This window comes from Mustela putorius, unplaced genomic scaffold (genome assembly GCF_011764305.1).
Source record: "Mustela putorius furo isolate JIRA1106 unplaced genomic scaffold, ASM1176430v1.1 tig00000551_pilon_pilon_pilon, whole genome shotgun sequence".
In the NCBI taxonomy this organism is placed as follows: Eukaryota; Metazoa; Chordata; class Mammalia; order Carnivora; family Mustelidae; genus Mustela; species Mustela putorius.
The window spans coordinates 3,749,342-3,772,563 of record NW_025421412.1 but is presented as its reverse complement, the minus strand read 5'-3'; the positions used below and the strand labels follow the sequence as shown (position 1 = coordinate 3,772,563).

Sequence of the window (23,222 nt, the reverse complement as noted above, 5' to 3'; positions counted from 1 at the left end):
TTACTAGTCGTTGGACCCAAACCTGCAGCTCCTGTGAATGGGACTCGGGGTCTTAGCATCTTCGTTACTGTTATACAGGACACAGTACTTCACAAAGGCAAACGTCATGGTTCAAAACCGGAACCAATCCCTCCAAGTTCACGTGTGCCATTGCCCCAGGTGCTTCCATGCATCCCAATACAGATGCCTCCGCATCTTCCTTCATGTGGAACCTGAACCATGATTTTGCACCGTGCTCACCACTCACGGTCTTGAGACCACCAGATATTGGAGGAAGGTAGGGATGTTCTTCCATGACTGCATCATGATTGGGAAACACAATTCATGTGTCTTTTTTTTTCTTTGGTGAAATACCAGTTCAAACCTTGTACCTAATTTTAAAAACTGGCTATCTTGTAATCACTAATTTTAATGCAAATTAAATAATATGAAAATATAAATCAATTTCTGTAAAACCTATTTCCGGTACTATCAGTCTATTTGGTTACTGTCTGAGATTGCCCACGGCTCACCGATGCTTGGTTCACTTATTGAAAGTCATTGATTGTTCTGTCCTACTTTGTGTAATCTATGTTACCGTCTTCAGGTTCACCAGTCTTATCTTCTGCAACAGCCAGTCCATTGTTAATCCCATCCTTTGGTGTATTTTTTATCTCCACCCTGGTAGTTCTCATCACCAGGAGTTAAATTTGAGTCTCTTTGCTGTCTCCCATATCTCTGCTTACCATGTTCAACAGTTTCCCAGTTTTTTTGAACACACAGAATGTAGTTATTGTAACAGTTTTAACATGCAGATTTGCTCATTCTAACAAGTGTATTGCTTCCGAGTTGGCTCCCGTTGTTCCCCTCTCTCCTCTTTGTGGGTCCTGTTTGCTTGTTGTCTTGTATATCTGGTCATTTTTTTTCCTGGATGCTGCCATAGTGAACTTTGCCTTGTTGGGTACTGAATATTTTCATATTTCTATAAATAACCTTGAGCTCTCTTTGGGGGGGTGTTGAATTATTTGGAAGCAGTTTGAGCCCTTCAGAACTGGAGTTTAGTATTTCTAGGTGGGGGTAGAAGACCTTTGAAGTCCCCTTTCTCTGTGCAGCCCTGATCTTTCTGTGACTCTGTCCTATATCTTGGCCAGCTCAGTCTCTGGACTTTCAGTTCAGTCTCCTCTTAAGTGGCCCTGGGTGACCAGGGTTCTTCTCACTGTGCTGCAGCTTGGAAAGCCCTTCAAGCCAGGGAGCTGGAATAACAGCAGCAGTAGGACTGCATTGTTTCTTCCCAGCTCTTGGAAGTCATATTTTGTCTGAGAGTTTTTGCTTTTGTTGCAGTTATTTTGGGCAGGAATGCCAGTCTGGGCCCTGTTACTCAAAAGGGAAAGCCCTCCCATGATTTGTTTTTAATTGTCTGGTCCAGGATAGTTGATACATTGACATGATGCTATTTCCAATGATGGCATTGATTACTACTTCTCTGTGGGAGGGGAAACTGTTGGATGAATTCAAATCCTATGGGAAACATGTATCTATCAACTCAGAAATTTTGCTGATCTGTAGTTAGCTTATTTAGCTTAAATCTTTTCTTAAAATATTAATTTAGCTAACATGCATTGGAACTGATGTAGCTTATAGATATAAAATATCAGACTTATACTAGGACAGGATAATTTATAAGGTGCAGGGCAAGTGAATATGTGGGACTCTTCAATAACTATTGAAAGTTCTTGATGACAACAGTGGAGCCTTAAACCAAATGCAGGAACTGCCTAAGCACAACTATGGAGATTGTGTACCCTTGGAGCCAGCCCTGACTTTGAATTTTTTTTTATAAATTTTACCTATAAATAATAAATAGAAGAGCAAAACAAGTTCCTGGAGAGTTTGATTTAGTAGACTATGAAATTTCTATAAAACACAATGATTAAAATTCATGTTAGAAGATTCTGAAATTACCAATAGTTAACTGTTCCAAGATGGCACCCTGGAGTACTGACTTATCTTTTGCAGCTAGGCTGAAGGCTGCGTTTGGATGATGGGGGATGCGTTTAGAAGGACCATGACGGGTCTTATCTGTCTTGGATGCAATAAGGGGGTAAAACTTTTTTCGTCAACAAAATTGAATAACAAAATATGTATATTTTAGAGCAGAAGGCTCATATGATCAGATTTGTATTTCAGAAAGATAATTCTGGCAAGCGGTCCGAGATTTTCTGGTAATCTTTTGTAAAAATGACGAGGACACAAAGACTGAAATTTTTTCCTCCTTCTTAATGTCTGTCCCTATGTTCTCATTTTTATTTCTACTGTCTGTGGATGCCATTTCCCTTTGAATCCTCCAACCCCCATCTGCCCCTTAGCTTGTAGGTTAGCTGGAGCATCGTTAGTCCCATCTCTCAACCTCTAAATTGGCATTGAAGTCTTTATCTATGGACATTTGCAATGAACCTTATCATCATTTGAAATACATTTCTTTCTTTCTTTTTTTTTTTTTTTCTTTCTTTCAGTGTGCTCGGTATGATAATGCCTTCATTGCAGAGATTCTGATTGACAGAGGGGTCAATGTCAACCACCAGGATGAAGACTTTTGGACACCAATGCACATCGCCTGCGCTTGTGATAACCCTGACATTGTCCTGCTGCTTGTATTAGTAAGTAAAGCAATTTAGTTTTCTACCATTGGAAGATTTGACAGCATACCAAAGGCTATATATTTAACTATTACTATTTCACAATATGTAATACTTTGGTTGATAAAAAAATATGTATGTATGTTACCCTTTATTTTCCTGGAGTTACAAGATAATTAGAGACTAAGGTTGTGGGTGACAGAGTTTATAAAACAGATTGTGTAGATGTCGTGTGGAGCTCTACTCTGCTAGTTTTTTTTCTGGGAAATTATATGCCTTTATACTTTGCAAGTGAATCCTAACTAAAGTGGTTTCATAAGTGGTGTTTCTTTCAATCCTTTCTCTTAATTCTTAGCCAGCTAGGCATACAGTAAAGATATCTGTTGAATCTTATTGTCTTGCTCACATCTAGTAAACCAGTGTCTACAGCATTTCTTTACAAGAAAATGAAAACTTTAAGTATAAAACTTTACTAGAGTTATTTGTTGCTGTTGTTTTTTTATTATAGCTTAGATCCTAGCATTGAACCTCACAATATATTTTAATTATTTCAGAAATGAGAGTTGGGATTTTTTTCTGGTGAAAAAAAATCTTGTGTTATCTTAACAAAGATTCTTAAGAAATTATGCAGGAGTTTTAGAAAACCTGCACATCTCCGTGTCTGATTATGTTGCTTTTCTTTGGGAGACAGAATTGAGAAATAGAAGCTAGTTTTATTTCATGTGTGATCATAGAGTTAAATCTATAGTATCCAAATTAACATGTTCATGGTTCTGCAGTGACTCTTTTCTCACATCAGGTACAAAGTTGTATTTCTGACAGTTATATTCTACAGTGACCTTCACTTACTGATCATTGAATTAATATTTATTGATTACTATTTTTAACATAATCCCTACCCTTGAGGAACTTCCAGCTTATTCATCATTCAGATATTTATTGAATAACCCCTATGTTCTAGATGCTACCTGGCGAACAAAAAGTTTACGTTAGAGAGAGTGGCAAGAACAGACAAGAGCAAACAAGTAAGGGCACCACTGAGAGATTTGATCGTGGATGAAGCAAGTCTGAGTGGTCTCCTTGCCACCGTGGAATAGCCAGCCCAGCCATCTGTCCACAGGAATAATTCACTTTCAAATAAATATGGATGAAACCCATTGACACAAAAATTGTAGCAGGAATGTGTTCCTGTTTACAACCTCAAAAGAGAGATTTATTCTACTTCCAGGAGTAAGTGCCACTGGACTTGGTGTTAGCACTGCCTGTCCAATATTCTTCCCATTTTCCAAAGATTCCGGATGAGTAAGAGACTGTGTAAGTATTTGAGAGTGTTCTGGTCTTTACGAAGAGGGTCAGCCATGAACATAAAAAACACAAATCCCTGCCTCTTGGAGCTTGCATTCTCCTGGGGAGAAGCCGGAAAGAACAAATACGCAAAGGAGTGAAATACACAGTTATGTCAACTACAGAGAACTGTGGGAAGGCCAGGAGGAGAGGAGCGGAGGGTATTAAGGGGTGGCCTCATGGAGAAGGGGACATGTGAGTGAGTCGTGACTGGATTTCCCCGTGTTCTTTCACCCCCAGTGAATCAGGGATCCTCTGGAGAGTTTTGGGTGAAGTGACACGATCGGACTTCTGTTGGAGAAGATCCCTCTGGCTGCTCTGTGGAGAGCGGACAAGGGGGGGCAGGATGGGGGAGCCATCTGTTGTCACTCCCCGGGCTAGACGCTATGGTGGTGGTGGTGGCGGTGGTGGGAGGTGACTCGCATCTAGGTGTTTGAAGGTCAAGTTGTCCGTATTTGGTGTGGGGTTGGATGTAGGGCTTGAGAGAAAGACCACAGATCACAGATGACTCCCACTTGTTGGACTGAGAAGTAGAGGCTTGGCATTTGTGTTAAAAGCACTGGAATCATCTTTTTCAAGTCTCTTAGAAAATCATAATAAGAACAATTTCAGTGAGGTGAGAGATAATTATGTGTTATGAGCTTTTGTGGAGTAGAGATGTGTGTGGTTGTGTGTGTTGCTATCAAATACTGCGCAGCACTGGAACGTTGCTATTTTAATTGGATCGCAGAAGGTTCGTGTCCATGAAATAGGCTCAGGTACTGCGAATGTTGTCAGTACTCTTGCCAGATGATCTATGAAACTCTGAGAGGTAATAATAATTGACTTTGGCACAGCCTTCCTATGTGTCTGATATGTTTCTACATATGCTTTCTAGTGATAAATTGACTTAGTTCTCCTGCAACCCTACTGCATAGATGCTAGATTTCTCTGCCCTTTAGAGGTGAGGGACAGAGGCCCAGAGAGGCCAGGATCTGTGCTGAAGTCCCCAGAGTAAGGGCAGGGACAGATTTGGTGTCATAAATTGAGCACGCGGTCTGCTGTCCTCTTGCTAATGACAGACTTCCTACAGAATGGCAAGTCCCCAGAGTGGACAGATGATACCCCGATTCTCACCGTAATATCATACATTCATTCCCCTTTAAAAACACTGATTTCAAACTGATATTTAGAATTTGGGAAGACAGATAAGAAACATACACTCGATTCTTGTTATTTGTGGTAGTTATGTTCTCTAAGGTCACTGCAAACACCGCATTAGTGAATGCTGAACCACAGCTCTTGGGGAAGTGCAGCACTCGGTTCCCGCGAGCCTCTGGTCACGACATCGTCGTCAGCTGGTCTGTGGGAACTTTGTTTTATCTGTCTTTCTCCTTAAAGACACCTTTTAAAATATATACTATCGATTCATAAACATTGAACTCATGGCCAGGAATGCTATATTTCGTGCCTGATGGAAGCCTAGCCACACGCGTGCTTTCTCCATAAGGCTTCTTGCTCTAGGAAGCAGTAGAGAACATCTCAGCACCCTGCTTGGGGCTCATTTTAAATGACAAAATCGCCAACAAAAGGACAGAAATGTGAAAGACACACTAAATGGACCACAACAGAGACTTTGCACTATGAAAGTTAAACTTGTCATGTGGGATCCCCATTGCAAACGTGCGCACCGGCGGACCAGACTTGTCCCCACTCCGTGCTTGTGCAGGAACCACGGTGGGTGTGGAGCCCAAGGAGCCCTTGTGGTATTACGGAAAAAGTCAGCCAACAGGCAAATCTGCAAATGTGGAGTCCATGAATAGTGAGCACCCACGGTGTTTATTAAGCAAAACAATACACACTTTCTTAGAATTTTAAGAGTGAAATAAAAATCATCTAAACCCAATATATTTTAGGAATTGGATGGATCAAAAAATGGTTATTTCTGCAAGACTTTTCAAAATTTATACAGAAAAAGTCTCAGTATTTTTACAATTTCCAGCACGTATTTGGATAGGGTTTTGGAGTTTCCTGAAATTTTATAGATCTGTCACTGGAAGTGTAGAGCATTCCTATGATGTGAGCAGTACATTTAATATGTAATCCTTATTTTTATATAAAGAAATCTATTAATAATACATATCTCAAATCTAAATGTTTTGCTTCCCCAAAATAAAATTTTAAACCACTATAACTTTTTATATTTATATCTAATTATACATGTATTTAATTATATGTAGTATACATTATAATTACAATTTGTCCACTGAGAATTTTCTTTTCCTCACTTTATTTTATAAATTGTTGAGCATTTCACATATATACGTTCTGATTTTTCATTCTACATTATCCTAATTTTAAAAATATTTTCTAATTTGCTCCATATTCAAACACTATGTTCTATAACTTAGAATTATCTCTAGATTTTTAAAAAAATTTTTCAATGTACAGGGCCATGTCCCAGATTTTAAGAATCTCTTCTGTCCCTCAGGACTGAATCACAAAGGCTGATAAGTGATGAACTCAAGTCATGTCAGGTCTTTTTCTCTAGGAAATCTTGATTTCATATGCGTTTCAACATGTTTATGTACGTGTATTTCTGGCGTGTTGTATTCGTGAATCTGTATCTTGAAGAACGGATACACTCAGAATCTGCGCAATCCCGTGTCTGTGGAGGGAGGGACGGAAGGCTTGTCTTTGCTTTCTCGTGTCTCAGGACTGCACTGGGAACCGTTTCTGAGGAGACTTGCTCAGTTCTTCCATCTTTTCTCATACGACTTTGGGTAAAAGAAACATATTTATTGCAGGGTTCTGAATTTTCACATCTGATATTGCAAAGTGGCCACAGGTGCTACATTACTCTGCCCCATGACCAGTTCCCAAACTGGGGCAAATCTGCATGTTTCAACAGTCCAGTGTGTTTGGAACCATCGGAAATATATCCCTTGAATTTGGTATTAATTATTTTAGGAAAATAATTTAATTGAATAAAAGACTGTAGGTTGCTTCTACTTGAGAAAATGATATACCTGTGTTACTGATAAATCATCTTGGACTTCTTGTCTTTCCTACTGAAAAACTTGGGAAGATATAATTTGATATTCCATGTCCTGGAGTTATTTAATAAACCTTACTCCACAAAGGGCATCTATTAAATGTGTTTACAAAAAATGAGTAACGGACAACAGAAGGCTAAGATGTCATTTTAATTAGTTTTATTTACAAAACGGTGAATTAATTCTGTTACCTACTACTAGGAGACCTTTCAAGGTATTTTTACTCTTTGAAATCAGTAGGCACAGGGAAAATATTAGCAGGTGGGTAGTCATTGACTAAGTGAGGATCAGCGAAAGCTTTATCATTGTTTCACTTCAGTAACAAGGGGATGATTACTGGAAATTGCTCTGAATGTTTTCTCGGTCCTTGGCCTTTTGCGTTTGCACATTTGACGTTCATCATTTTTGTGCCTGTTGGATACAGTGTGTCATGGACCATGTCTAATGGGTACTGTGGGACTGGATCATTTTAATGGGTGGTGCCAGTAAATGTGAGAAACCAACAATTCTGTCATAACTGAGGTAGGAAATGATTTTTCAAAAACACACTGCTTACTTTGTGTTAGAGGGCTTAAACCGATAGATCAAAATTAACTCATTCCCAAATGTTGCTCCTTCGTCGCTTAGACTGTGGTGTGGTTAAAGACTGCTATGCAACTTTCATACTGTTTAGTTATGCTTTATCCTTCCTGTCTCTGTAATCTGTTAAATAGTAGGACATGGGGTACCCTGCTATTTAAGAAGGTGATCTTCCTTCCTAGAAAATGAGCTATACATCCAGAGGGTTCAAGGTACATCTGATTTCCCAAAAAGAGCTATGGTAGAGGGCCTGGCATCATTATCAACGTTTTACGTAAGTGACCCCACACTCAATATTGAATCTCTCTCTTAGCGGTCCTTTTGCTGTCAGTTTCACTGACACAGTAAGTTTACAGGCTTGAATGCCTTCAGCTTCCACCTAGCAGACAAAAGCAACAACAAACCGTTGACGTTTTTTCCTATCCATGCACAGCTTTTGTTACATCCGGAAAACGCATGTTTCCCTGCCGAAGCTAAATTCCCCTCCATCCTCTCTGTACTCCACTAACTGCCACCTGTCAGAGGATTTCTGCCTCACGTCTCCATCTCCCATTTCCACGGTCTTTCTGTCGGGTTCCTCCTTTAGATTCATAGTTATGTCGCAGGATCTTCCAGTAATTAAAAACTATGGAAAAGCCCAATTAAATGTCTTTCCTGTCATTGTCACCATGGCGTCCCTCTCATTTTTATAGTAAGGCTTCCCTGAAGAGCAGCCTGCTTTTGTGGACCCACTTACCACCTCCTGGCCACGCCTCAGGGCAGTCAGGCTGCCTGCTGTCCACGCGGGAACCCCAGCATGGCCTGGCCCAGAACGCTTTTGACATCGCTGTGATGGCTTTCACCGTTTCTCCTAGTTCATTTGTCTCACGAGATCTAAAGGCAAGTGGGTCAAAGAACGAGATCTGGCAGACGTCCAGGTTTTTTTACTCAAGGTTCTATTTTTTGGGTTAATCAGATAAGAATTTGAAAGGAGCTACGTTGGCTTCTCAGCCCTGTTCATGGCCATGAAAGTTAGCGATTCTTGGCAAATAAGATGGTCTGTTAAGTGTCCAGCATGAGGAGTTGACGTAAGCGCTTTGTGGAAATGATGACGGTAGGCGGGTTATTGACACACCAGCACTTCCCACGGTGACCAGTAATTCTTACTCTGTTGTGGTAAGAAGGCTTCCGATTCACTGTCTTGGCGAAACTCCGGTGGACAAAGCAGTGTTGATACTTCGAGTGGCCGTGCCGTGTGTCCAGTCCTCAGAGCCGATTCTTCTAGAACCGGAGGCTTGTGCTCTGACCAGCAGGTCCCGTCTCCCCCACCCCAACTCTTGGGAACCACCTTTCTATTGTCCGTTTCTGTGAGTCTGACATTGGGTGTTGTTCTTATGTTGTGTTTTTGTAAACCTATCATTCCCTAACCCTTCCCATCGCTAAAGTCTGTGGTGAAAATTCCTCCTGAACTATGGTGAAAATTCTCACTCAGTATTCATAGTGATTAAGACCGTAAGAGTGATTTCAGAAAACAAGTACTGATGTGTGCTTCATGATAAATCTATAACTTGACATAAAATTTTTTGAAGAATGGAGAAATACATTATACACCTTTCATGGGAATCTGACAGAAACGTGAGCACCTGAGGTTTTCCCCGGGCGCGGCCAGTTTGAGAAGCACACATTTGCACGTCTAAGGTCTAAGGGAAACTTCCTTAGGTTTCCCTGTTCATTTATTGAAGCTCCCATTTTTAGTAAATTATATTGCCTCTTCAGAAGTGCTTTTCATGACAAACAACATTTTTCCTCTATATTTCAGACAATTAAAGTTTTAATAATTCTCATTAATATTGTAAAACATTTAGATTTAATTTCTGAATATCCTTTTAGGAACACATTTTATTTTTCTAATTAAAGAAGCAATTCACAGTTATTTTAGAAACATTGGAAAATATAGAAGAACCAAAAGAACATAAAAGTCACCCACAATCCTGCTGGTCAGAGAAAGTCAATGTTAACATTTAATACATGTCCTGGTTCTAATTGTGTGGGTGAGTGTAATGCACATGAAATACTTTAATTTGTGTATGTACATATTGTCTATTTTTTTTTGTTTTTAAAGATTTTATTTATTTGTTTTTTTGTTTGTTTGTTTGTTTTTGTGGGATGGGGGCAGAGAGAGCAAGCGGAGGGAGAGGGAGAGACGGAATGTCAAGCAGACTCTGCACCAAGAGTGGAGCCCACCGTGGGGCTCGATCCCAGGACCCCGAGATTATGACCTGAGCCAAAATCAAGAGTCAGACCCTCAACCCACTGAGCCATCCAGGTGCCCCACATATTGTCTCTTAAAGTCACAAATTATTCTGTGTTTCTAAATATTTCGTCGGAACATATATTTAGCGGCTGCATAGTGTTCCAGAGTTTAGAGGCTGTGATACTTTTGGGTAACTCTAGCTGTTTCCAGTTCTCACACGCAGTAGCCATGAGTAGTTCTGTAGTGTAAGAGAGCGGTTATTTATAGCGGAACGTGGCTGTCATTTGCATTTCCTCCGGGAGTGGGATGGAATGAGCTGAACTACAGACAGCTCTGGGGGTCTGTGTGGACGTGTGGACGTCTGAGTCTTTCTAAACTAGATGCACTCAGCTGAGAGGTTTTCTAGCTACTACCGACCGCGTTGCAGCAAAGGAGTTATGATGGGATGCTCTGCTCTAAGATGTTTCTCAAATGAAATGACTGGCCTATACCTCTGGAATGTTCCTAATAAAGCAGGCCTTGGAACTAAGGAACAGTTACAGCCAGAGCCCCTGTTGAGAAAGGCTGGGCCATTGTGGCCCCTCAGCCACTTCACACGGGGCCGGGGCTCCTGCTGCCGGGTCAGAGACACCTGGGCATGCTTACTGACTGAGCTTCCTTCCCCCCTCTGACCTTGCCTTCACTGGTAGGGCTCAAGAACAGCTTTGGAATGATGAAGTATCGCCTCTTCATGGGTAGCACAGCGTGGGAGTTTTTAAACAGTACGACTGACTTTCAGTCTGGACCAGGCCGTATGTGTCGAGGGCACTGGGCTGGGTGCAGGACTGTGGAAGAAGAGACCAGGAAAGGGACTGCTGTGTTGGAGGCTGTCAGTGGAGGTGAAGGCCACGGACGTGAGAGATAACATGGCGCGGGTGAGAAGATGTAATGAGAAGGGAGAAAGAGATGGACGGAGCCTCGTTTCCGTGTAGACAGAGCTGACCATTTTAAACGCAAGAGTCAGTCCGTCGGTCAAATGTGGAGCTCAGAGCAGGAGGATTCTGCCTGGAACCTGGGACAAGCCAGTTGGGACTAGTGGCGCAGGCAGAAAGTCAATTCATGATACTGATGGAAGGACCCGCATAAGGCTTAAGGCTTATGGTTCAGGATGGTGAGTTGTAGATGGTGTTCTAGGTCTTCCCTGGCTGAGTGGCTATTGTGGAATCCCAGCGAAAGAGCGATTAGCCTCTACATGGGTAGTATCCTGAATGGCGGGAAATAATGACTCTGTTATCTGTGAGACGGTCCCTATCGAATGTAGGCTACAGCGGGAGAAGAGGGACGAGCTTAACCCAGTCCCTGGTGTGGCAGACAAGGGCATGTGCTAGACAGAGGGGTTGGGAAGACGCCCCCCTGCAGCTGGTCATCAAGCCGACATCTGAAGCGGGCGCCAAGTGTGTCCATCAGGCGGAGGGGGAGGACAGAACATCGCAGAACCTTGAGCAGCTTGTGTACAGACTCCTTGATGAGAGGAGAAAGGGCAGGTGTAGAGTCTCTTTAGCAAAGGGGAAGAGAAAAGGATCAAGTCACTTCACTAGCATGAGCAGATGGAGAGACGCTGGTCTTTTGCCTCCAGTCATTAGGACTCCCTCTTGGACTCGGCCATTGGAAGAGCAGACTTGCCGGTCACACTAGCTGTTCCATGTGGTGACAGAGTATTTTTTACTTAATTCAGAACTCATCCCGGGGACTTGGGTGCAGTGTTTATTACTAAATAAAGCTCCACAAAATCAGAAATTCCTTCACAGTCAAATACAAAGAAACATACAATCTTTAAACTATGTTTAGAAAAGTACATTATTAACCAGGATAGTGCAGGCTACTCCCTTACTTTGCGGTGATTCATAAGACCCCGAACGGTGCGTATCTCTGGCCACTGCTGTAACGTGAGATCTGTGCTGTCCTTCCTGACTCTTGACGACCTTATTTCTTTTTCAGTATTATATCTGCTACAGCAACCCGATCTGGGTATTTTAGTATTAATAAAAATGTGATGTTAGGTAACTTATACTTTAATTTTTTTCATAGTCAGTGATGATTTTATAAGATCTATACTTCTATGTGTATATTATAATTCAATTCAGAAAGTTTGAGCCAGGACTTGCCAAATGGAAGTCACTCTTCGACGGGTTTTGTAGGCTCTGTTCTCTTAATGATTGAGTCTGTTTTAAGAAAATAAATAAATAACATCTCAGCCTTCTGAAGATTTTTAGTTTAAGAATTCTTTTTTTTTTTTTTTAAGATTTTATTTATTTTTCTTGACAGACAGAAATCACAAGTAGGCAGAGAGGCAGGCAGAGAGAGAGGGGGAAGCAGGCTCCCGCTGAGCAGAGAGCCCGATACGGGGGTTGATCCCAGGACCCTGGGATCATTACCTGAGCCGAAGGCAGAGGCTTTAACCCACTGAGCCACCCAGGCGCTCCTAGTTTAAGAATTCTATAATTTTCAGATAATACAGCAGAATTTCAGGATTGAAGTATGAATAGCCATTAGTGGTATTTGTGTAGATGAGGCAGAAATGACAGTGTCACGGAACACACACCTTGTCTCCCCGTGTCTACGACCGCTCGCGTATTTTTGCCATTTTGTCTGGTGGGCACCTGTTACCTCGTGCTGTTGATCAAGTCACTGGCCATTTGGGACTCAGGAGAAACGCAGTGATCCGTGTGCCCTGGGAACTGGGGAGGAAGTTGAGGGAGTGTCCTGTGAAAGACACGACAAGGTAAGATACATTTGAGCTTAGCTCCTTCTGACCCCCCGGGGGCATGTAGCCAATACAGGAAAACCTGGTACGGGAACCATCTGGCCAACCCTTCTCGTAGTAATTGAAGACTTGCAGTAGTAAAAACTTTGGGTTAGAATCTCTGAAAACCAGAAATGAGATGGAGGCGAGATGGGAGTAAAGAATGTATGTAGTGAAAGATAAGACGACTTTTTTGGCTTGAGGAAGTAGATTAAAAAAAAAAAAAAAAAAAGATCGAGCCAAAATGATGTCAGTAGAAAATCAGTTACCATGCCGTATTTTCAGTTTGCCTAGAGGAAGTGGAATGGACTGAATCTGAAAGTTTAATTTCTTGATAGAAGCAAGAGAGGCATTTGATGGTGGCATGTGCCTGACGCCACGGCTGGGGACAGGAAGAAGGTGACTCTAGCAGGAAGGACAAGGCAGGCCAGCTGGGACAGCTGGGCGTTGTGCAGTACAGGGCTTCCTCTTCGGGGCCGGCGAAGTAGGTCCAGCGGCACGTGCTGCTTTCCTTTCTCGCTGGTTCTCGGCCAACGTGGGTTCTAGAATTGCATTGTTGGTCCTGCAGCTTGCCTGTCCTGCTGCCCTCAGCCATGGGGACGCTCTTACCGCCCGCCTCCATTCTCAAATCATGAAAGTGGCAAATACAGGGGTGACCCTAGGAAAGGGTTTGGGCATCCCCAGGCCAGGGGCATCCTGAGGAGGCTTTTACAGGCCTTGCCTGGAACTGAATCATTTAGCTCAGCAGGGCCCAGAGCAGAGCCCTTGGATCCTAGGGTCTCCATCTCACTCAGATCCTTCTAGCTTACGGGGCCTTCACGGTGCTCTCAGCCAGTGTGGGGTTCTACGAGGAACAGAGAGTCACCAGGGACCCCAGACAGTTTAGAAAATCTCTCTTACAAGACTGGGCTGTGAAATGCAGGTAAAAGCTGAAGAGGCTTTTCAGGGTGGCAGGAGGAGAGAAGGAGACTCTGCCCCCCCCCCGGGGAGTCGCCCCCCCCAGGATCCAGGGTCTCCCCTCTCTGTGACTCCTTTGAATGGAGTTTAGTTGGCAGCGTAGACACTGGAGGGCAGAACGCTGGAGATCGGGGAGAGTTCATTGGAAGGTCACGGATGATGAGAAAATCTCAACAATGGCATATTTTGAGACTTCGCTGTTTCTTTTTTAAATTCAGTTAGCCAGCATATTTGCACCTCGGCGGGTTCAGACGTAGAGGTCAGTGACTTACCAGTTGTGTGGAGCAGCCGGTGTCCATCGATCGCATCCTGCGTCCCCCTCCTGCCCATCTCCAGTTCCGTCTCACCTGCAAGTGAGGTGACCCTCGGTCTCAGTGATGTCACTGCCTGGGTTTGCAGCCAGTCACACTGCCCGGCAGGGGCTCACCGGGAGCTGGTCTGCTTCCAGAGCTCACATCCATCCCCATCTCTGCCGCCTCTCTGTATCTTCCATCTTCCTTGCGCTTTGATGCTGTTGGGATTATTTGGTACATTTAACCGGACTCCTTAAATTGTAAACACCTCGAAGGTAGATTCTTTGCCTTAGAGTTCTTCTACCACTTCTTCATCCTCCTCTGAGCACGGCAGTTATTAAAAAGCAAAGAGAGACCTCAGCAGCTGGAACAGAATTATGGGATTTCAGAGTTTGACAGGGACCCTGTCCCTCATCAAAAGAGGTTCTTAAAACCACCGCAGGCGTAACAATGGTCTGGGGCTGGGTGCAGAGAAGAAGCCCCCTCTCTACCTTGCAGAACACTGTTAGGCAGATCTGCTCTGTGGCCCTTGAATCCAGATGCATGTCACCTTTTCCTCCAGCCGTCAGACTTACCTGCTTCTCACAGGAACTATTCTCTGAATGAGTGTAAACTCGAAGGACTATTTTAGAACAAGCAAAGCCATCTTCAATAAGCTGTAAGCTATCATTCTTCCTTTCTAACTCAGGATGAAAATGGAAACACTATATTCAAAAATATCTCTGGTTAACTTACGATGTGAATTCACCTGTCCATTCGTTCATCAAGTACATTTTTTATTGAGAATCTGCTCTGTGCCCAGGGCTATGCTTGCTCCTGAGGATACATGAGCAACAAGAAAAACAGCCTCTTTGGCCATAAGCATTGATACTCTGGTGTAGGAGAGAAAGTAAAAGGTGAGCATAAATGCTAATTTGTTTCTTAGTGTATAATCATTAACATATTTACATCAATGATTTTATGCATGCCATGTGTCAAATCTCAGCTTCGGGTGATGGCTGTAATGGGAAAAATAGAACTTTGTCCTCAGGGCTCTGGGCACACATGGACTAAGACTAAGGGCTCCTCACTGAAGGCAGAGCAGATCACCGGAAATGCTGGTTAAGCCGCTATGGGTGTAGGGTATAGTGATGAGAGTGAAGGAAATATCGATGATATATGTTGAAGGTGAAATCAACAATAATGTTGGGGTTTTGTGGTTTTTGTTTTTTGTTTTTGTTTTTAATGTTAAAGAAGGAGAGAGAATTTAAACGTGACTCCAAGACTTCTGTATTTGGGAAATTGGAAGGGATGGTGCAAACACTGGTGGAGAAATACTTTTCTGTGGGACGGCCATGCCTTCCCGGTCGAACGTGTCAAGGTCAGGATCCATGGAAGATGTACATGGAGAAATCCAGGAGGCAGTTGGTTCTGGAAGTGGAGAGAGAGAGAAAGAGAGAGAGAGAATCTTATTTGCACCCACGGGAACAGAAGCCCTGGAGTAAATCAGATCAGCCTGTCAAAATGTGAAGTCCAAAAAAAGAAACATTTAAAAGAGGGTCTGAAGTATGCCAATTAGAGGACTGTTAGAGAAACAGGAATCTGCAGAGAAGACTGGAAAAGAGAAGCCAGATTTGGAAGGCAAACCAGAAACGGGTACTGTTGTGAAGTCCAGGGAAACGTGCCGGCAGCATTTCCTTGTGGAGGAGGGACCTGAAATTAACCCGAGAAGCTGGTCATTCCAACGAGGAAATGGACAGGCGTGGTCATTCCAATGAGGAAACGGACAGGCGTGGTCATTCCAACGTGGAAACGGACAGGCGAGGAAGGTTGCCGACGGCATCCCTAGCTCAAATGCAAGGAACCATAAACCCTGTGAGGTCTCCCCTCCTTATGTGTGGTGTGGTGTGGAACAGTACAACTATAATAGAATATTCTAGAATAAAAAAAGAAAGAAGAAAAAAAAGAGGAGCTGATACTATGAGGCATCAGAGATAAATCACACATGGAGTCCACTGGCGCAAGGTGTGTCGGGACTGAGAATATCCACTGTATTCCCAGTGCGCTGGCCAATAGTCTTGGAAAAGATTGTATTTTCTCAGAACTAAGTATGGGGTGTTCAGATGAACAAAATATGATTTTTTTTTCTAAAGATTTATTTGTTTATTTGAGAGAGCATGTCCAGGAGTGGGTGGAGGGGCAGAGGAAAGGCTCTTCACGCAGACACCCTGCTGAGCACCAAGCCCGACTGGGCTGGAGCCGGACCTCAGGACCCGTGAGATCGTGACCTGAGCCGAAACCAAGAGTCAGACACTTAGCCCAGTGAGCCACTCAGGCGCCCCCAAACTATGCTTTTTGAGAAAGTGGAGTGCCCTGACTGGTATTGGAGAAAAATTGCATGAGTAATCAATGCGGTGGGAAGACGCTGGCTCCTTCATGCAGGTCTTAGTGAACGAATATTGTGTGGTTCACACAAAACCATAATACGAAGGCAAACGTGCAGCTCAGCAGGACATGTAATGGAAGCGACTTGCCCAATACCTTGAAATTATGTTCCATTTACCCTAACCACAGAGGGCTCTGTACTAACGTGGAACCCATGATTTCTTGTCTTAGCTTTTTCTCGGAAACACTTATTCAGTATGCTTGCTTACGAAATTGTATCTTTTAATTGGAGGGTTGACTGTTATTTATGTGGTGGCCGTTCATTGATTCAAGAGTCATTCAGGCTCGCTCTCCAGACAGTCGCCAGCTCGTCTCAGTTTCCTTCCTCACCTTCACTTCAGAATCTTCGAAACTTTCCGTGAACCCAAGAGAATGGTCCTGTGTTTTCACCTCCTTTCATAGTTTTGTTCATTGTTTATTCTGAAAACTATTTTTCTCAGTATAAATATCACACATTTATTGTAGAAAGAAAATTGAAAGAAAATAAAGGAAAAGAAGAAAATTAATAATCACTAATAATTCGATTACATGGAGATAAGCAGTGAATATGTTTTGATGTGTTTTGTAATCTGTCTTTCTTCTTCCCCACATTTTAGAATTTATACAGAATTTATCTGATGCTGTGTGTATGTATTGGTAGCCTTTTTTTTTTGGTGCAAACTAGTGGGTTTTTGGTCTTTTTTTTTGTGTGCAAAATAGTGGCTTTATTAAAGCATTGGGACAGGACCTTTGGGAAGAAAGAGCTGCTGCAGGGGGTTTCTGAGAGCTGGGGAGGTAGGGGAGAGGGAGGCTTTCAAAAGAACCTTCATATGCTAATGAGGACCTAGAAGGTCTGGAGGCCTTGCTATTGTCAAGTTCAGGTTGTTTTTCCCTCTAGGAACAATGCTGGGGAAAGTCTTTGAAGAAAAGCCAATGAATAGAAAGGAGAGCTGGGGAGGGTTAGGCCAGCATTTCCTTCCTTTGAGGAAAGGGGGATTGACCACAGCTTTCTCCAGAAGCCTGTCACTGGAGGCTTCAGACCGCGGCCGAGCTCTTTGTCTTTAAGTGGCCAACAGGTGCCTGGTTGTACTGCTTATGAGAAGAGTTGGTCTAAGAGGGACATCTCTCAGGAAGGAAAAGAAGAGTCCCCTTTTACTCACCCTTTGGAGGAAGTGTTCCCAGGTTTTGGCACCAAAATGGTGTCAGAGAGCGAAGTTCTTGTCTCACAGAGTCGGAGAGTGAGTCTCGAGAACAAAGGAGAGTGAGTGGAGACTTCAGGGTTTGAGGCCAAAGGAATTCTTGGGACGTGTTTGCTGCAAACTGGTGGTTTATTAAAGCACGGGGACAGGACCCCTGGGCAGAAAGAGCTGCTGCCCCGGGGTCAGGAGGGGCGGCTCATTATACACTTGGGAGTTGGGGGAGGTAAGGAAAAGTGAAGGTTTCAAAGGGATTTTCTTATGTTAAAGAAGACTCACAGGATTCCTGCGGCCTTGCCATCGTCAAGTTCAAGTTGTTTTCCCTCGACCAAGGCTTTACCAGATAGTTGGGAGCCTCCTGGAGGAGCACTGCATTCCGCATCTGTCTGGGGGAGGGGAGAGTTAAAAAAACACTTAATTGTATCTGCATTTCCTTCTGGAAGCTAGTTGGTTATTGATGGAAATGCTTTGTTCTTATAGATTGCTAAGACATTTATAAATGAGGGAGACGCCTGTCTGGCAGGATTGTGATCTCTATGAGTTAATTACTTGTTTTTCCTATCCTTAGCTTTAGAGCAACTCAGAGTGCAGGAGGAACATCACTTATATCTCATGGTGGGGGTGGGGGGTTGTGGGGTGTCAGCTTCTGCTTTGTCCTAAGCTTGGCTTCTGTTCCTCATTAAAGGGATCTTTCCATTAGATGAAGGTACAGAAAAAGCTCTCAAGAGGGGTCCCAGCAAGGTTGCCACTGATGGCTTTTAGGGGTGGTCTTTTACAGACAGCTAACCAGGGAACTTAAATCCGTGTGACACCTCTACTGATATCACCATAGAGCAAGGACTCGTGATGAAGCCGTCAGTGGCTTACTCCCTTCATGGCGTCAGGTAATTCTCTTGGTGGGAAGCAGCTATTACAGGACCCGGGTGTCTGACACCCAGGACCAGTGGTCTGGTTTGTTACCTTTTCTCTGGTTTTTGAATTTTGCAAGCCCCTGATCCCTTGGCCCCTACCTCTTTCTCCCTACCTAGCCCCACCCGTCCCTTACTGAGTAAGGCCCTAACATTAAGACAATTGGGAGCTTCCACGAGGAAAGTCACGCATATTCCACACTGGGGTGGGGGGCTTGGGGGGTGTTGTAGGGTGTCCCCTTGTGCTTTGTCCTCAGCTCACCTTCTGCTCTCTCATCATTTCCCTCCTGAACAATTGTGACCCATAAATCCTTACGGCTGTCGAAGGTGGACGGTCCCATCTTCTGTAACGTCTTCCTGCTGGATAGGGGCGTGGAGATATCCCTACCTATGGGTCAGACTGGTTAGTTGGGGAAAGTGTAGGGGAGTTACTAAAGGGGGAGGCAGCTGACTCCAACACAGATGACACGTATGAACCTCCTGGACTAGAAAGGATCATGTGTCAGCTGGAAGTTACGGCTGTGAAGGAGTCATGGCGCTGGGCGGGGAGACACAGGAAATAATAAAATAAGGTGAGTGTTGTACTGAGAAAGAGATACCAGAATAAAAGACCTCTGATAGTTGACCTTCGCTAGTGTTCCTCCTGTCCAGGAGTTTAAGGCAGTCACTAAAGGAAAGAGAGATTCTTAAAAGCACCAATTTGTGTATTCATGCCAGTTAGAAGTGGGGTGCCTGGGTGGCTCAGTCGGTTGTGTCTGCCTTCAGCCCAGGTCATGATGCCAGGGGATCGAGTCCTACCTCCAGTGCTCCATGGCTTGTCCTCTCTCTCTCTGGCAAATAAATAAATAAAGTCTTAAAAAAAGAAAAGAAGAGAAGAGACGAGAAACGAAACCCAGAAGTATTTTGGTGGTAATCTGGAACACATACCCAGCATTCTGTTTTTGTGATTGTGCAAGTTCTACCTTGTGTGACACTCATGGCATCGAGTGCCATTCTATTATGTAGAACTGCTTCATGTATTTACTTTGGTATTTAATAGAGAAATGTTATTTGTATTAGTTTAGTAGTTAATAGAGAAATGGTACTTCGAGTGTCTGTTAGGGCTTTGACCGTGTGCCTGTTAAGAGCTGCCACATGCTAGACAGCATTGTTCAGTCTCAAAGAGGGAAAAAAGGTGGATGCTGGGTGGTCACCCCAGTGTAACACAAAACGTGTCCACCATCGTTTTAAATTTGGAAGGTTGGCCGTGTTGGCAGTGGTTTAATAATGTGTCCATCTTTTTATATACACATGCTGTACATCTCCAGGTCTTACAAGTTTCTTCTATGACATGCTTTAGTTGGTTGGATCATACAGATGGCCTTAGTTAAGTGTTCTCCTATTTTAGACATCTTATACAAATTTTCATTACTTTTTCTATGCTCTTGACACTGTTATTACATGATTTCATGATCCTGGCAATACACGTTTCATGACATAAATTATTTCCTGTATGCCATTGTTTTCACTTCTGGTTTGTATCTGTCATGCAAACCCATATCTAGAAAGCCAGATCATTCTACAGGACTTGTTGGAAGACTTGTCAGATTAGCTCTGGCCTTCCCTGCACATTTTTCTTCCCGGATACAATCCCTTTGGACTCTTCTAGATGGCTCTCTGGTTTTTATATCTCTCTCATGTTAAATTAACTATGTTTATGTCCCTACACGTTGACTTTTCATCTTTGGTCTGGAAGATGAGGATTGAGGCTGTGGTCCCACGAACCCACATCTGCCCCCTGCTATGCACCCATGAAACTCTGGTCCCTTGTAGAAACACGTCCGGGCTTCTTTAGTATGTCTGTAAGTGCTATCCACACCTGTTCACTTGGAATTCTCCGATTATCCTTTCTTTCTGACATATTTTGTTTTCTTGACATGGTTTGTTACTTTGCATGGCAGCAGGGCCGCCAGTAAATATTTACATGCTCCCAAAGTAGTAATTACTGACCTCGGATGTTTACAGACTGAGCTGTAAAAATCTCCTCCAATGTAATTTCAACTGTTATAAAATTTAAATGGTGGTCCTACAGGTTTTAAAACTTTTATTACCAGAAAACTTCATTAATCTCAAAGTACATTTTAATTATAATAAGGGGCTTAATGCATAGTTCTTAATGAATGAAAGGATTCCCTTGTGGTATCGCTTCCTACATTATCTGCTAACAGTGCAGAAGCAGGAGGGAAGTTGCATGCTTTTAGTTTTCCCTCTGATGCTCCAACCGTGCAAACCCACGGGAACGTCTCAGCTTGAGACCAGGGATGAATGGATCTTCTGCCTCTGTTCCCTGAGTTTCCATGATTGTGGGCAGATGGGAACTCAGGAATCCTGTGGGTGTTCTGACTCAAGTACAAGAGAGACGGACTGTGGCAGGAAGATGGTTTCTTCCCTCTCAGCACCATTCACTGGTGCTCATCAGGAGTAATTAATTCACTCTTACAGGTATCTGCTGGTGCATACCCTACCTGACACCCTCCCTTCCTGATGGCCATAGGGCTTTCAACTGGAATGTCTCAGTAGAGCCTTGGGGAAAGAGGTGGCAATTCAGTGTCTCCAGGTTTTAAGGTTTAACAGTTTCTTAACCTGTTCCTTTGGGCGCCTAGGTGGCTCAGTGGGTTAAGCCGCTGCCTTCGGCTCAGGTCATGATCTCAGGGTCCTGGGATCGAGTCCCGCATCGGGCTTTCTGCTCAGCAGGAAACCTGCTTCCCTCTCTCTCTCTGCCTGCCTCTCCATCTACTTGTGATTTCTCTCTGTCAAAATAAATACATAAAATCTTTAAAAAAAATAGCATTTCTGCCAATCACCCAATTCAACGGCAATAAGTGAAAAGTGATACAGGGTACAGAGAATAGGTAGTCTCAGAACATGAGCCTCTGTCTTTCCTGATGGCATTTGGTGGCCCTGTGGGTCAGAACCTATTATTCTTTTTGTTCAGTGATTTTAGGTTTCATTTTTGGGGGAGTCTTAGGCGTTTTGCTTGTCTTTGTATAAAAGGAGTTTGCTGTCTTTGTTCTGATTTATTTGAAGCTTTTGTGGTTCTTTGGAGTTTGTCCTTGAAGACGACAGGGTTGCTAGAAAGTTTTGTTTTCATTCTCAAATAATTGGTTGTAAGCAGCAGTGGAGGGTCTGCACAGTTTCCCTGGGTCACTGGCTGGAAGACACACATTCAAAAGCCAAGTAGTAAATTACCGGGAAATAAATGGATTGAATAGATTTTTGGGAGATCTCTTCCAGAAGTACCTGTACCTTTCTATTTAATCTTTCATAAAAGTGTTTTGTTGCATGTGGGTTCTCTTTAAGGAACAGACTTACAAAGAGTCCCTCATACGTCTCAGAGCACAGTGCATTTTGTCAATAGCAGAGTAGAGAGCATTCAGATATTTTTTTTCTGGTTTGCATTAGATGCTGCACTTGAAACTTTTAACATCGCTGGACCTGTATATTCTGGGCATGACATTTTTTTTTTTTTTTTTGGGCGTGACATTTTACAAGTATTTCTCACCTTTGACTGAAATCATTTTGCTTCCTCATTGCTGGCTTTGTCAAATACGTTGTCCAGTAAGAGTGAGGGGAAGAATGGAAGCAACAAAACTAAATACACCACCTCAGCCTTCAAGGAGCTTGGGCTGAACTTCTCTCTTGCTGTTTCCTTCTGCCCATGCTTTTTGGAACTTGAATTCAGGACCCAGCTAACACCTGTGTGCAGGGGAGGATGGGTGATTTATGCTGTAGCATAGCTCATGCTCATCTTTACAAAGACCACATTTAATAAGGTATTCTTTCCTTGCTGATTGCTTTTATTAGGAGAGCTGTAGTTCACTGAGTGCCTACTGTACATCGGCACTGTGCTGGGCTTAGACTGAGGAGAACTGGCGTCTCCATTAACTAGTAATAGTTGGTTGTAGTTTGCAAACTAAGGGGCTGAATTAGGTGTGTTGCTCTTGGTCATGACACCGGTAAACAGCAACCCGACACTTGGCACGGCGTCTCTGATGCCAAGCCTCGTTACATTGTGCCAGGAGAACTTCCCTCCCCCTTTCCTGCTTTCTGCAAGCTCTAAGTCAAACACCCTTGACGGTCATGTCCGTGTTTTGCAGCTCCCTGAGTTCTGATGTCCCACTTTCTATCTCTGAACAGCCTGGTCTAACTTACCTCCTCAATGAATGTAAGATACTGGAAACACACAATTCAACTTTCATGGATGTCTAACTCAGAAGCCCCATGCAGATTTCTTCTTCTCATCAAAATATGTGCATTTCTTGTAGGATAGCAACTTTTATTGTTTACTTAATATGAGATGCCATGAAGAGTTCAGAAGTGAATATTGTCGTGCTTCCCAAACACTCTATTTTTGCTCAAGTGAATTTAAAAAATCTGGAGATAATCTTTAACAGGTTGGGGTCCAGAGGACGTGGACACCTGAAGCCTTGTCCCTCTGATCCCACAGTGCAGTTCCCATATATCCTTAAACTAAAAGCTTGCAGCATGCTATCAGCATGCGTTCCGAACCAAAATAATTGCCCGTGCATTATACATTCATTTGGGACAACCTCGTTTTTTCCTGCTAGCACATAATGCAAAATTTTCTACAGAAAGAAGGGAAACCATCTGCAATTCAAAAGCACAAAACATCCGCTCCCAGAATTTTCTATTTTCCCTATCATGTTAGACGCCAACATTTTTATATTTAAGTGGAATATTTTGTGGCAGGATATTTGAGGACTGTGTAAATATTCTATTCCTCATCAAAGTTTCCTTCAAACTTCCGCCTTTCTGGCGCCCGGGAACATAGTGTTAACCTCCCTTGCTGATTTTCATCTGAATCGATTATGACTGGA

At 43.2% G+C, this 23,222-nt stretch overlaps 1 protein-coding gene across 3 annotated transcripts in view; it reads left to right on the top strand.

Moving 5' to 3' along the window:
* Window positions 1–23,222, top strand: part of MYO16 (myosin XVI) — a 481,948-nt gene that overhangs the window by 100,691 nt on the left and 358,035 nt on the right. For all 3 annotated transcript variants that reach the window (XM_045081327.1, XM_045081326.1, XM_045081325.1), the window contains exon 4: window positions 2,493–2,636. In XM_045081327.1, coding sequence (XP_044937262.1) covers window positions 2,493–2,636 — 144 coding nt within the window. The remainder of the gene's footprint in view (window positions 1–2,492; window positions 2,637–23,222) is intronic.